The 12,124-nt window shown below is 33.9% G+C and overlaps 1 protein-coding gene across 2 annotated transcripts; it reads right to left on the bottom strand.

Moving 5' to 3' along the window:
* Positions 1-2,153: 2,153 nt before the first annotated feature.
* Positions 2,154-5,952, bottom strand: LOC111891473 (putative receptor-like protein kinase At5g39000). Of its 2 annotated transcripts, none has more exons than XM_052770652.1 (5): positions 4,164-5,952; positions 3,901-4,033; positions 3,302-3,438; positions 3,076-3,214; positions 2,154-2,716 (listed from the first exon to the last, which is right to left on the bottom strand). In XM_052770652.1, exons 1-5 carry the CDS (start codon positions 5,460-5,462, stop codon positions 2,394-2,396), a joined length of 2,031 nt encoding a protein of 676 aa, XP_052626612.1. In that variant the 5' UTR covers positions 5,463-5,952; the 3' UTR covers positions 2,154-2,393. The 2 variants fall into 2 exon arrangements, with proteins under 2 accessions (XP_052626612.1, XP_023743301.1); XM_023887533.3 differs by having other exon boundaries at positions 3,073-3,214; positions 4,164-5,948.
* Positions 5,953-12,124: the final 6,172 nt, after the last annotated feature.

Raw genomic sequence — 12,124 nt, 5'->3', positions numbered from 1 at the left:
ATTCTTGATTAATACCAATTAAATAATATGATTTCTCAGTTAATATATTATTCTTATAATATATTAATAAATCACAAATAACCTTTTTCTCAAATGTTCATCCTTTCAATTTGCTCTGGTGAATGCAACCCAAAATGATCATGCTACTATTGGGTCAGGTACATACCAATTATAGTTATGAGCTTAGACACATAATCCAACAGGTTATAGAAGAGGAACCAACTTGGTCTTGCATTTAGGATTGTTATCAAGTTGATTCAAAGTTAATTACTCCTTGCTATGTTTCATATTATGTTTAAAATCTTTTAAGGAAAGGGACGATTTGTTAATGATCACAACTATACAAATGATTTCATCCATTTTTAGATTGTGTTGAGAAAACTGTCCCAGGATTCTTAACATTTCATGGAATTGTTCCATAAAAGGCATGAAGTCAGTCATATTGTAAACCATAAAGTTACTGAAAAGAAACTTCTTGCTTGAAACATCTTCAATCATGTATTTGGATTCAAGAGAATCCCACAATTCTTTTGTAGATTTAACATATTGATAGATATTAAACAGAGAGTTAGACATGGCATTGAAAGTCTGTTTACGACAGATATAGTCATATTTATCCCACTTTGTTCTCCTCATTGTTGCCTCTAAAGTTTTATCTTCAGTGAATTTTGGCATGGGTGTACTAAAGACATTAACCACTTTTAGAGTCGCCACTTCCAATGATCATAAAATACTTCCATTTATAAAAATCTTGCCACTCAATCTTTTTCAACTTGTCAAACTTGCTTGTCATGCCCTTCACAGAATCGTCACTTCCCATGATCAAAAAATACTTCCATTTTTTTAGAAATTTGGGGTGTAATAGCAATTGAAATTCTAAGAAGATTATTACTTTGAAATTGAATTATTTGGGTGGTACTTTCTAATCTTCAGTTGGATAAGACTCAGAATGAGAAAACTAGAACAAAGAAATGGATTTGTTATGAATTTTCGTAAGTACCATAATTATGACCAAAATTAATTATAAACCATCTTTGTCTGAAAACTATCACAAAACAATTTTTTGTCCCAAAATTATCCAAAATTGTCCCTAACAATCATAAACTGTCATAAAAATGAGCATTTTAAAAACAGTCAAAACAAAGTCAAAAATTTGGGCTTTACCCCTTAGACCCCGCACCCAGGGGCACTGCCCCTAGACCCCGTTCATTCAGGGGTTTCATGTCCCTTAATGACAGCCTAATTTAAATCTTGAATAAACTTAAACAAATGTGCACTCCGCACATTTCTTACTTGTTTAATATTCATCAGGATTGATTTTGGTCAACAAGTCAATCCATTATACTTAAATACAATTAATGAAACAATTTACCAACAAATTATTTATCAAAACCCAACTAAATGGAGCCTTTTAGTTCGTATAAAGGTGAATGTTTTGGCATAGGTTTGGCTTTAAATAAGCTCCTTAATAGAGATAACCACTTCTCGGCAGAGGTTTGGACATTCCTATGCGTTTATGTCCTACATGTGAAGTGAGTCTTGAGTTTGTCATCCTTTTGATCGTTTCTTGGCTCATTGCCATGGCAATTTTTAGTTAGCTTCCGAGTTGGTGAGGTCTTATTATGTCCACATTTGGGTTAGCTTAATCAGTTGTGTTGGTTCTCTTCGTTGTGCATGCAGAAGTCGTTAATGATTATCTCGAAGCCACTTTTTATACTTCTCGGTGGAGTTTATAGTTATTTGGAAACGCTGCTTTGTTTCTAAAGGTAAGTCTAAAGAGGCTGATTTGTTTGAAAAAATTGTTACTTGGCAATATTTTGAGTTTGTCTAAGTTAACAACATGCTTAGTAGGAAGGTCAAAATAAACTTGGGTGAGGTGGCTTCAAAATCCTTTGAGTTTGTCTAAGTTAACAACATGCTTAGTAGGAAGATCAAAATAAACTTGGGTGAGGTGGCTTCAAAATCCCATCCTTGTTGATGTTGATGTGCTGCTATTTTGTTTAGTGAAGTGTAGCTCCTTTCAAACTTATAAAATGCTGATGTTCTAAACAAAAATTAACAAACAAATTGTAAGAGTTTCTTAGTTGACTTCAATCTAAAAGGTTGGAATTTGGAACTACAACATGCTTTACTAAATATAGTCCCACATGATCTACTTGCCAACTACTTGATTCTTGTTGAATTTCAATATGAGTTCCGAATATGTGTCCCGAATATGTGTCTCAAAAATCTCAAAGAGATATATATTAACTTTATTTAGACATTCTACAAATGGATCAAGCATTCATTCAGCACTATCTTTCCTACTTGTTTCTTCAACTGATTGCGAGGCTTGTATACTGTACATTCACAGGTCTATTAATATCAGAACGATTATGGTTGACTTTTAAGAGTCAAACGGTTTTGATTTCCTTTTGATAGCAATGATGCAAGACCTGCAAGATATATTCCATTGATGGGCGCTTGTCTTGTTTTAGTTGAAGGCATTTTGAAACAAGTTGAGCCAACTTGAATGCTCTTTTTGTGGAAGAATCGTCGTGTTGAAGTCGTGGGTCCATAATCTTTCTCATATTAACCTTATCTGCTAGCAATGGAATAGCCCATTCCACCAGTTTTTGCTTTCCGAGGGGTCTCCTCTTATCATACACCTTCATCCCTGTTAGTATTTCCAACAGTACCACTCCAAAAGCATAGATTTCACTCTTGATTGCAAAACCTGTCAAAGTAGTGTTTGATTGATCAGCCATTGAAACATGTGTTTGGTATGATGGAATCAAAGAAGGAATGGAATGGTCTGTTTCCTTGGTTAGAAAAGAAAAGATGTTATGTTTGTCCGATGTAGCAGAATGGAAAAATTGTATAAAAACTCATTCCATTTTACGGGTCCACCAAACATGATGTGGAATGTAATGACCTATTCAATTATCTTGCGTATTAAATTACTTTAGTAATTCCATTCATACGTTATTCCATTCCATACAACCAAAGGCTTTTGGTAAGTACATAGTAAACAATTGGTTTTTATATCATTTTTAAATATAAAAAATATTTCACTTTAAAAGAAGACAATACCACCTTCAGGCAGCCGCAGTGGGTCAACACCATCAAATGTGTCTGCTTGGTAACGAAACCACTCAGGGGCTGCGTAATAATATGCATCCAATTGGAATGAGTAAGGATCAAAAGCAAAATCCGAAAGCCGAGCATTAAAATCCTGAAAAGAAGCATCAATTATATAACTATATAAAAAAAAGTAAAACTAATGTTATGCTGCAAGTGCGTTAATGGCAATATAATTTACCGTATCCACCAATATAAGATCGGTCTTAAATTGGCTATATGCTGGCTGGTTCCTCTTATGTAAATAAACCAAGCCTTCAGCTGCTCCTATTGCTATTTTTAATCGTGCAACCCAAGAAAGTGAAGTTCTACCTGACTCTGCGTATAAAGTAATATAAAAAAGGAAAATGCAATTTTTAACCTTGCATATATGTTAGGGGAAATTGTGAAAAATAGGAACATACTTACTCTTTTTATGGATACTTTACTTTTCACATATAATAGCAATATATTTACTTTAATATTACTATAATATCAATGTACTCACTTTTTCTCTTTTTACCAATAATAGCAATATGTAAGTCATAATAGTAACATACTAACATTCACTTTACACATAATAGCAATGTAGAAACAATTCTGTACTCCTAATAGCAACGTACGTATACTTTACCAATAATGGAAAGATTTAAGAAATAAAGTACATTGGCAATATTGGTAGACAAATGTAAGCACGTTCATTTATAGGTGAAAAAGAAAGTACATTGCTATTATTGGTAAAAAAGAAAAATTTAAGTATGTTCCTATTATTGGTAAGATATAACTGGAAGGTATGCTGACCTCCGTAAAGATATTTATCCAAAGTTATGGCTGAAATGTCCTCGTAAACACAAAATAGTTCGTGATTATTCAAGCAATATCCCAAGAGTTTTACAAGGTTGGGATGATTGAAATCTTCAAATTTGATGTCCTTCTGCACAACCAAATTGTTCGCTTAAGAAGCTAAAAAATAGCACAATGCATGAAAAATACATGACGCTAATTCATTATGGGATTTAAAGTTATTCCCACATCATCATCATCATTTCAAAGATTGGATGTACCTTTTGTGTTGAAATCTCCATCTTTCTAACATGCATTGGTAAACCAACACCATGTTTTGTTGGCGCATATGTCCTTTCATCAACCCAACCTTTGTAAATGTATTCATTTAAAGCTGTGGATTCGTCTTCATCTTTGAAACCATTTGTTGCAATCACCAACTCATCATACGTGAAAGTTCTGAAACTTTGATTTGTAATGACTTCATTTGTAGTATCAAGTGTGATTACTATTTGTTTATCGTGAGAACTGAAATCAGATTTGTTTTCTATTCCAGAATCAACTTTGCCTGTGAAAAAAGATCTAAGCTTGTAAATGAATCCATCTTCTTCAATATTATGATTGGTGCAATCTCTTTCTAGTGATAGAATAGACTCGAGTTTCACCACAACCTCCGCCATGGTAGGGCGGTGTTTTGGTTGGGTGTGTAAACAATGACCTGCTATGCTTGCAAACTCCTTCAAGCACTTTCTGGAGATTTGTCCGATTAGTCGCGGGTCAATAATTTGATTGAGTTTTCCTTCTTTGATTTGCTGTTGAGCCCAAGCTGCTAAACCCCATTGCTCTTCATCAAGGGTTGAATCTACAGCTTTTCTTCCTGACAACACTTCAAAGAGTACAACACCAAAAGCGTAAACATCCGATTTCATTGTCAATTTTCCTGTATAGAAATAGCACGGATCCATATACCCAAATGTCCCTTTCACAGCTGTGCTCATATGTGTTCGTGTCTGATCAATTACCCCAACTTTAGCCAATCCGAAATCAGAAATTTTAGCTGCGAAGTCTGCATCCAACAAAATATTGGAGGTTTTCACGTCACGATGTATGACTCCATGTTGAGTTGATGTACCCATGTGAAGGTAGTCTAATCCTCGAGCTGCCCCTATACATATCTTGAGTAGTTGTAACCAGGATAAAGAGGAATCCGGTGAGCGAAGATGATCTTCAAGTGTTCCATTCGGCATGAACTCATAAACGAGGACCATCTCTTTTTCTTCATAGCAATAACCAATTAAGGATACGAGATTACCATGTCGCAGCTTAGAGAGGACCTTGACTTCCGACTCAAATTCATTGGCTCCTTGATTGGACATGGAGTGCAATCGTTTGACTGCAACTTCGGTCATTGACCTGATTTTGTAACATTTATACACCTTGCCGAATCCTCCCCGGCCAATGACTAAAGCCTCATCGAAGTTTTGGGTTGCCGATTGAATCTCAGAAAGAGTAAAACGTTGACATGTCTGGTCTGGGAATATGAAAGAGGAGTTGGTATCTTTGATAGGTGTGGGTAACATCGTCGTTTAGTTTCTCCTGATCGGACCTTTGATTCTTCACAATATCTCTTGTATCCAGAAAAGAGCTTCAGAAGTCCGGCAGTGAACGGGATGATTTCGTCTGGTTCTTGTGCTGCTAGCGGATGTCCGACCATTGACTTTGTTTGTCTTCATCTAATTATTTTTTTTTTTTTTTATTTTTTATTTTTTTTGGGATTGGAATGGAAGCAAAATACTTGTGAATTCATTTTAATTTTCAAACCTTTAGAAAAACAAATTACACAATTGGTCCCTCTAGATTGTTAAAACTCGCGTGTTTATGAAAACCTCTATGCACTTGGTCCTTGAGGTTTGTAAGCATTGCACACATGGCACAAGTGTATTTTGTTTTTTAGTAGAGGTGTGCAATAAAGCGCACAAACCGCATAAATCGTCCGCACCGCACCAAACCGCACCGCATAATGCGGTTTAAAACACTCACAGTGCGGTTTGCGGTTTGTATTTTGTTAAACCGCATTATGTGGTGCGGTTAGTGGTTTACGATTAAAAAATTGCGATTTAAACCACACCGCATTGATAAAACCAGTTAATGATTATATATATATATATATATATATATATATATATATATATATATATATATATATATATATATATATATATATATATATATATATATATATATATATATATATATATATATATATATATAAGTTTAAGTTCTATAGAAAATAAAAAACCCTAAAAAAATCCTAGAAATCACAAAAATACATAAAAAAAATACCTAGAGATCACAATTTTTTAAAAATTTTTTTTATCAAAAAATCACAGGTTTTTAAATAAATTCGCTGTTTTTTTTTTTTTGAATTTTTAATTTTATTTTAAAATTTTGATTTTTGATTTTTTTTCAGCGAACTTATTAAAAAACCTGCGATTTTTTTATAAAAAAATTAAAAAAAAAGTTTTGTAATCTCTATGTACTTTTTTATGCATTTTTATGATTTTTAGGGTTTTTTTGTTTTCCAAATAACATTCCACATATATATATATATATATATATATATATATATATATATATATATATATATATATATATATATATATATATATATATATATATATATATATATATATATATATATATATATACACGAAAATATTTTGACAGGTATAACGTTTATTAGTTCAATTCAACCTAAAGTAGTGGCATTATCCTAAGTTTTTGAAATGTAATAATATTTCTTTAAATTTAATTAATCCAAAATTTAATGCAGTGACCATTTTTTGTTGTTGTCACAAATCCTTAGTGACCATTATTTTAATCGTCAATATGTTTTCATAACATAACATATATATATATATATATATATATATATATATATATATATATATATATATATATATATATATATATATATATAAAAGTAGTTAAAGACCATAATTTTATGACCACCAAAATTTTTAATTACCACTTAGTGAGCTGTTAGTGACGACAATGATACTATTGTCATTAAGTTTAAAGTAAATAATTAGTCGAACCGCAAAACCGCATAAACCGCTCGCACAAAACCGCATAAAACACTCGCATAAAACCGCACCGCATAATGCGGTTTTGCAGGTTCGCGGTGCGGTTTGCAGTTTCTAAATAACTCAAACCGCATATGTTGTGCGGTTTGCGGTTTTGGCTCTAAACCGCACCGCGCACACCACTAGTTTGTAGTACGCCAATGTTCACCTCCTTTATTAAAAAGTAGGTGTGAAACTCATATATTAAATGAGTTTATCTAAAAGAAAAAATAAATATGAAATTAAGATGATAACTAAGATGTATTAACTTGTTGTTTAAATTACAATAGTCATTTTAAAAGTTTAAATTTATAAGAAAAATGAGAAAAATATTGAATTAATAAAATTAAAGTGTTTTTTTTTAATTTAAACAAATAAACATAAGAAACTAATGATGTTTTCATTTATTAATTTTAAAATTAGAAAGAAAATCGCTTAATGAAATTATTATGCATTTATTATTAGAGTTAAATACTATTGGAATTTAATACAATGGAAAAAACCAAAAACCGATATATGGAAGAAAAACTAATTTAAAATAAGAAAAAAGAAAAAATATTGAATTATTGAGATGTATTGTCTAATTTGTTATTTTTATTTGTTTATTTCTCTTTTAAATTTAAACAAATAACTTAAATAAATAAAAAAAAATAAAATGTTGGCAAGATGGTTGAGAATACCGTCAATGTTTTGAGTAATTGGCTCAGTGAGAGTGTCAGATGAACCGTAAACAAGCTCGTTTAGAATGTTGGCAAGATGATTCGTTCGATCTTGAATGTACGAATCTTCATCAAATACAACATGTACAGATCCCTCAACGATTTTTCTTGAAAGATTGAATACCCTGAAAGCTTTAGCTTCACTTGAGTATCCCAAAAAGAATCCTTCATCAATCTTTATTTCAAAATTTGAACACTAATCATCAGCCTTTACTTCTGATTTAAGATATAGCAAACACACCCAAAAACATGAAAGTAGGACATATAAGGCTTTCTCCCTTTTAGCAGCTCATAGGCAGTTTTCCCATGATGCTTCACAATGATGGACCTGTTTTGTGTGTAACATGTTATATTGACTGCTTTAGCCCAAAAGAAGGATAGAGGTAGACCAGCTTCTACATGACGATGTCTCAAAATCTTGTCAACACGATTATCAAACCCAATGTTCCAACTCGTCTATAAAATGGTATTTTCTAGAATGAAGAAGTTTGAAGAAGAAAACTTGTATATATCGACTTTTACAAACAAAAGATACAGGAAATATATACACAAATATGGGAAACTAATTCTAAAATTATGGCTAAAATCTATGTCAATCTAGCTAATCAAGGATAATTACAATCTCCAAAATATGGAAAGAAGATAATATAATATTTCTAATAATCCCCTTCAAGTTGGAGAGTGAAGTTCTGAACTTCTAACTTGGATAAAAAAATCTTCAATAATCCCCTTCAAGTTGGAGTGTGAAGATCTTGAACTCCCAACTTGTTTCGCAACAATTCGAATTGAACTTTACCCAATGCCTTTGTGAAGATGTCTGCCAATTGTAGCGTTGTTGGGACATAGGAAGGCTTAATCATACATGCTTGTAATTTGTCATGAACTATATGACAGTCGATCTCCATGTGTTTTGTTCTTTCATGAAACACTGGGTTTGCTCCTATGTGTAATGCGACCTTATTATCACAATATAGGGTTGCAGGGTATGAAAGAGGAACTTTTAAATCTTGTAAAAGGTATCGTAACCAGGTTAATTCGAAGCATATATTTGCCATTGCTCTGTATTCAGCTTCTGCTTATGATCTTGAAACATTTGTCTGCTTCTTGGATTTCCATGAAATGACTGAGGTTCCAAGAAAAATACAATATCCAGAAACTGATCGTCTTGTAATGCAACAACCTTCCAATCTGAATCACAGTATGCCTTCAATATAATATTATTAGAAGAAGGTAAAAGTAATCCCTGACCCGGAGTGCCTTCTATGTACCTTAGAACTCGCATCGCTGCATCCCAATGTGGCTTGCGAGGTTCATGCATGAATTGACTTAGGGTGCGAACTGAGTATTTTATGTCCGATCGAGTAAAGTTAGATAAATCAATCTGCCAACTAACCTTCTATATCTTGTTGGATCATGCAATTTATCTCCACTTGTTAAGTTTAATTTTAAATTTTGCTCCATTGGAAATTTTTTTGGTCTGGAACTGTGAGACCAGAATCCTCTAGAATATCAACAACATATTTCCTTTGTGACATAAAGATACCATTCTTTGAACAAGAAAATTCAATACCTAAAACTTTTTTTAGGTCTCCCAAATCTTTAATGTTAAATCGCTTGAGTAAACATTATTTAAGACGTTTTATTTCTTGAGGATCATTACCCGTTAAAAGAATGTCATCAACATAGATGAGGATGGCTGTGAAAGAGTTACTTTGTGTCCTGGTGAAAAGAGAGTAGTCAGCCTTTGATTGGGTGTAACCGGCCTTTTGAATAGTATCTGAAACTATGGAGAACCAATTACGAGACCCCTGTTTTAAACCGTATAGAGACTTATTGAGCCTACAAACGATATTATTTCCTTGTTGTAGAAGACCAAGAGGTGTTTTCATGTAAACAATTTCATGTAAATCACCGTGAAGGAATGCATTTTGGACATCCAGTTGATATGTAAACCAATTTCTTGCAGCAGCAACAGTAAGTAAGCAACGAAGCGTTGTGAGTTTAGCCTTCGGAGAAAATGTATCTTTATAATCAATCCCTTTAACTTGTGTGTAGCCTTTAGCCACCAAACACGCTTTGTATCGCTCGATAGTTCCATCTGAGTTGTATTTAATTTTGTATACCCAGCGGCAACCAATAGGTTTGTGACCCGTAGGAAGTGGAACTAGAGACCAAGTATTATTATCCTTTAATGCCTTCAATTCTCTAACCATGGCTTCTTTCCAATGAGGATGACAGACAACTTCATCATAAGATTGAGGTTCTGTTTGTGCTATAATGTTGGCTAAAAAGGTAAGATGAGCAAGTGAAAAATGCAAGAATGACAAATGATTAGAAAGAGGATACCTGGTCCCTTTACGAGTACTTGTGCTAGAGGTTGAATGATTGGCTTGAGAAGGCATGAAGTATGTATTGTGCCATGCAGGGGTATTTTTGTTACGATTGGAATGTCGTAGAGGAGGTGGTTCAGGAATGGAATGGGTAGTGTCAGGTCAATTTTGTTCAGTGTTGGCATTGGTTGTATCAAGACAACTTCCACTATCATCTATTGTATCTGATGGATTTGTAGCATCTTATGGATTTATAGTAGGTGAGTTAGAAGGGTTTGCTGATGAGATTGGTGATACGGGTGTTGGCTCTGCTTGTTGTGGTGATTCAGATGTAATGTTCATTTGTGGGGTCATATAAGTTTCATCAAAGCCTAGGTTGGGAAGTAATGGAGAGGTGGTTTCTGTTGAGAGTGAAGAGAAAGGGAATATATGTTCATAAAACCTAACATCTCGACTAACAAAGAATTTCTTTGTAGCTAAGTCATACAATTTATAACATTTCTGTCCATGAGGATAGCCAACAAAGATGCATTTTGTTGCATGAGGATCAAATTTATGCTTGGGATGTACTACTGTGGCATAACATTGACATCCAAAAACACGTAAATGACTAAGGTATGGAGGCCGGTTGTATAGAGCTTCAAAAGGTGTTTTGTTAGATATCACGGGATATGGGAGACGATTTATAAGATATACCGCAGTGAGAACATACTCTCCCCAAAAGGTAAGGGGAATATTTGACTGAAAACAGAGGGACCTAGAAACATTGAGTATGTGACGGTGTTTTCATTCAACGAACCCATTCTGTTGGGGTGTGTAGACACATGAGCGTTGGAACTCAATACCACTAGCATGAGATAGTGGTTGCAAGGGAAGGAATTCTGTCCCATTATCTGTTCGTATGGCTTTAACAGTTGTGCAAAATTGAGTTTGGACAAATTTAAGGAAGCATTCTAAAAGATGGTGTGTCTCTGATTTGTGTTGCATGAGAAATACCCATGTACATCGAGTAAAATCATGTATGATTGTAAGAAAAAAATGAGCCCCTGAATGGGTAGGAACAATATGTGGTCCCCAAACATCACAATGTAAAAGATCGAATGTATAATGAGTTGAAATTGAACTTGTAGGAAAAGAAAGTCTTGTTTGTTTTGCCATAGGGCATACATCACAATCATCACTCAATGGAATGTTACAATCTTTATTGCAAGGCAAAATAGAAGATAGCAATTTAAAGCGATCAATGGATGGATGGCCAAGACGTAAATGCCACAGGTTAGCAGGACGAGACACTTGGAAGGAAGAAGGTGTTTTGTAGTTTGGAGACATGTCATACAGACCTCCATGTTCTTTACCCGAGCCAATCATCTTTCTTGTAGCCAAGTCCTGCAAGACACATAAATTTGGGAAAAGCATAACACAACAGTTCAAAGCTTTGGTTAATTTGCTGGCTGAAATCAATTTTAAATTAAAAGAAGGCACACATAGGGCATTTTCAAGTTGAATATGAGGGCTGAATGGAACAGTTCCTGTATGTGTAATGGGTGTTGATGCACCATTAGGTAAATTAACACAGGGAACAGAAGAGGATTCGAATCGAGATAAAAGATTTGGATCTGAAATAATGTGATCAGTAGCGCCACTATCTAATATCCATGGTTTAGAAGCAACGAAGTTAACAAAAACATTTGGTATAGACAAACCAGCAGCATTTGCAAAAACATCACCATTAGCGGGAGATTGATTTTGTTTTAAAGCAGATAGAGCTTGAGATAGTTGTTGAAGTTGATCAGATGTAAATCCTTGTAACATGTTTGAAGAATGATTCTTAGTTTGTGATGCTTCTGTCATATTAGCTGTGGGAGGATTGTTTCGGGCACCACTTCTTTGTCCACGAAGTTGATGTGTTTGAGGTGGTTTACCATTCTGACTTTTTGTTCCGTGCTTCATTCTACATCGATCCTTTGTATGACCCCTTTTATCATAGAATTTGCAGTGGAATTTGAGGGTGTGACATTCGTTGATTGTGTGTCCAGATCTGTTGCAATGGTCACATATTTTATCTTTG

This window comes from Lactuca sativa, chromosome 4, assembly GCF_002870075.4.
Source record: "Lactuca sativa cultivar Salinas chromosome 4, Lsat_Salinas_v11, whole genome shotgun sequence".
Taxonomy (NCBI): domain Eukaryota; kingdom Viridiplantae; phylum Streptophyta; class Magnoliopsida; order Asterales; family Asteraceae; genus Lactuca; species Lactuca sativa.
This window is presented reverse-complemented; position numbering and strand designations above follow the sequence as displayed.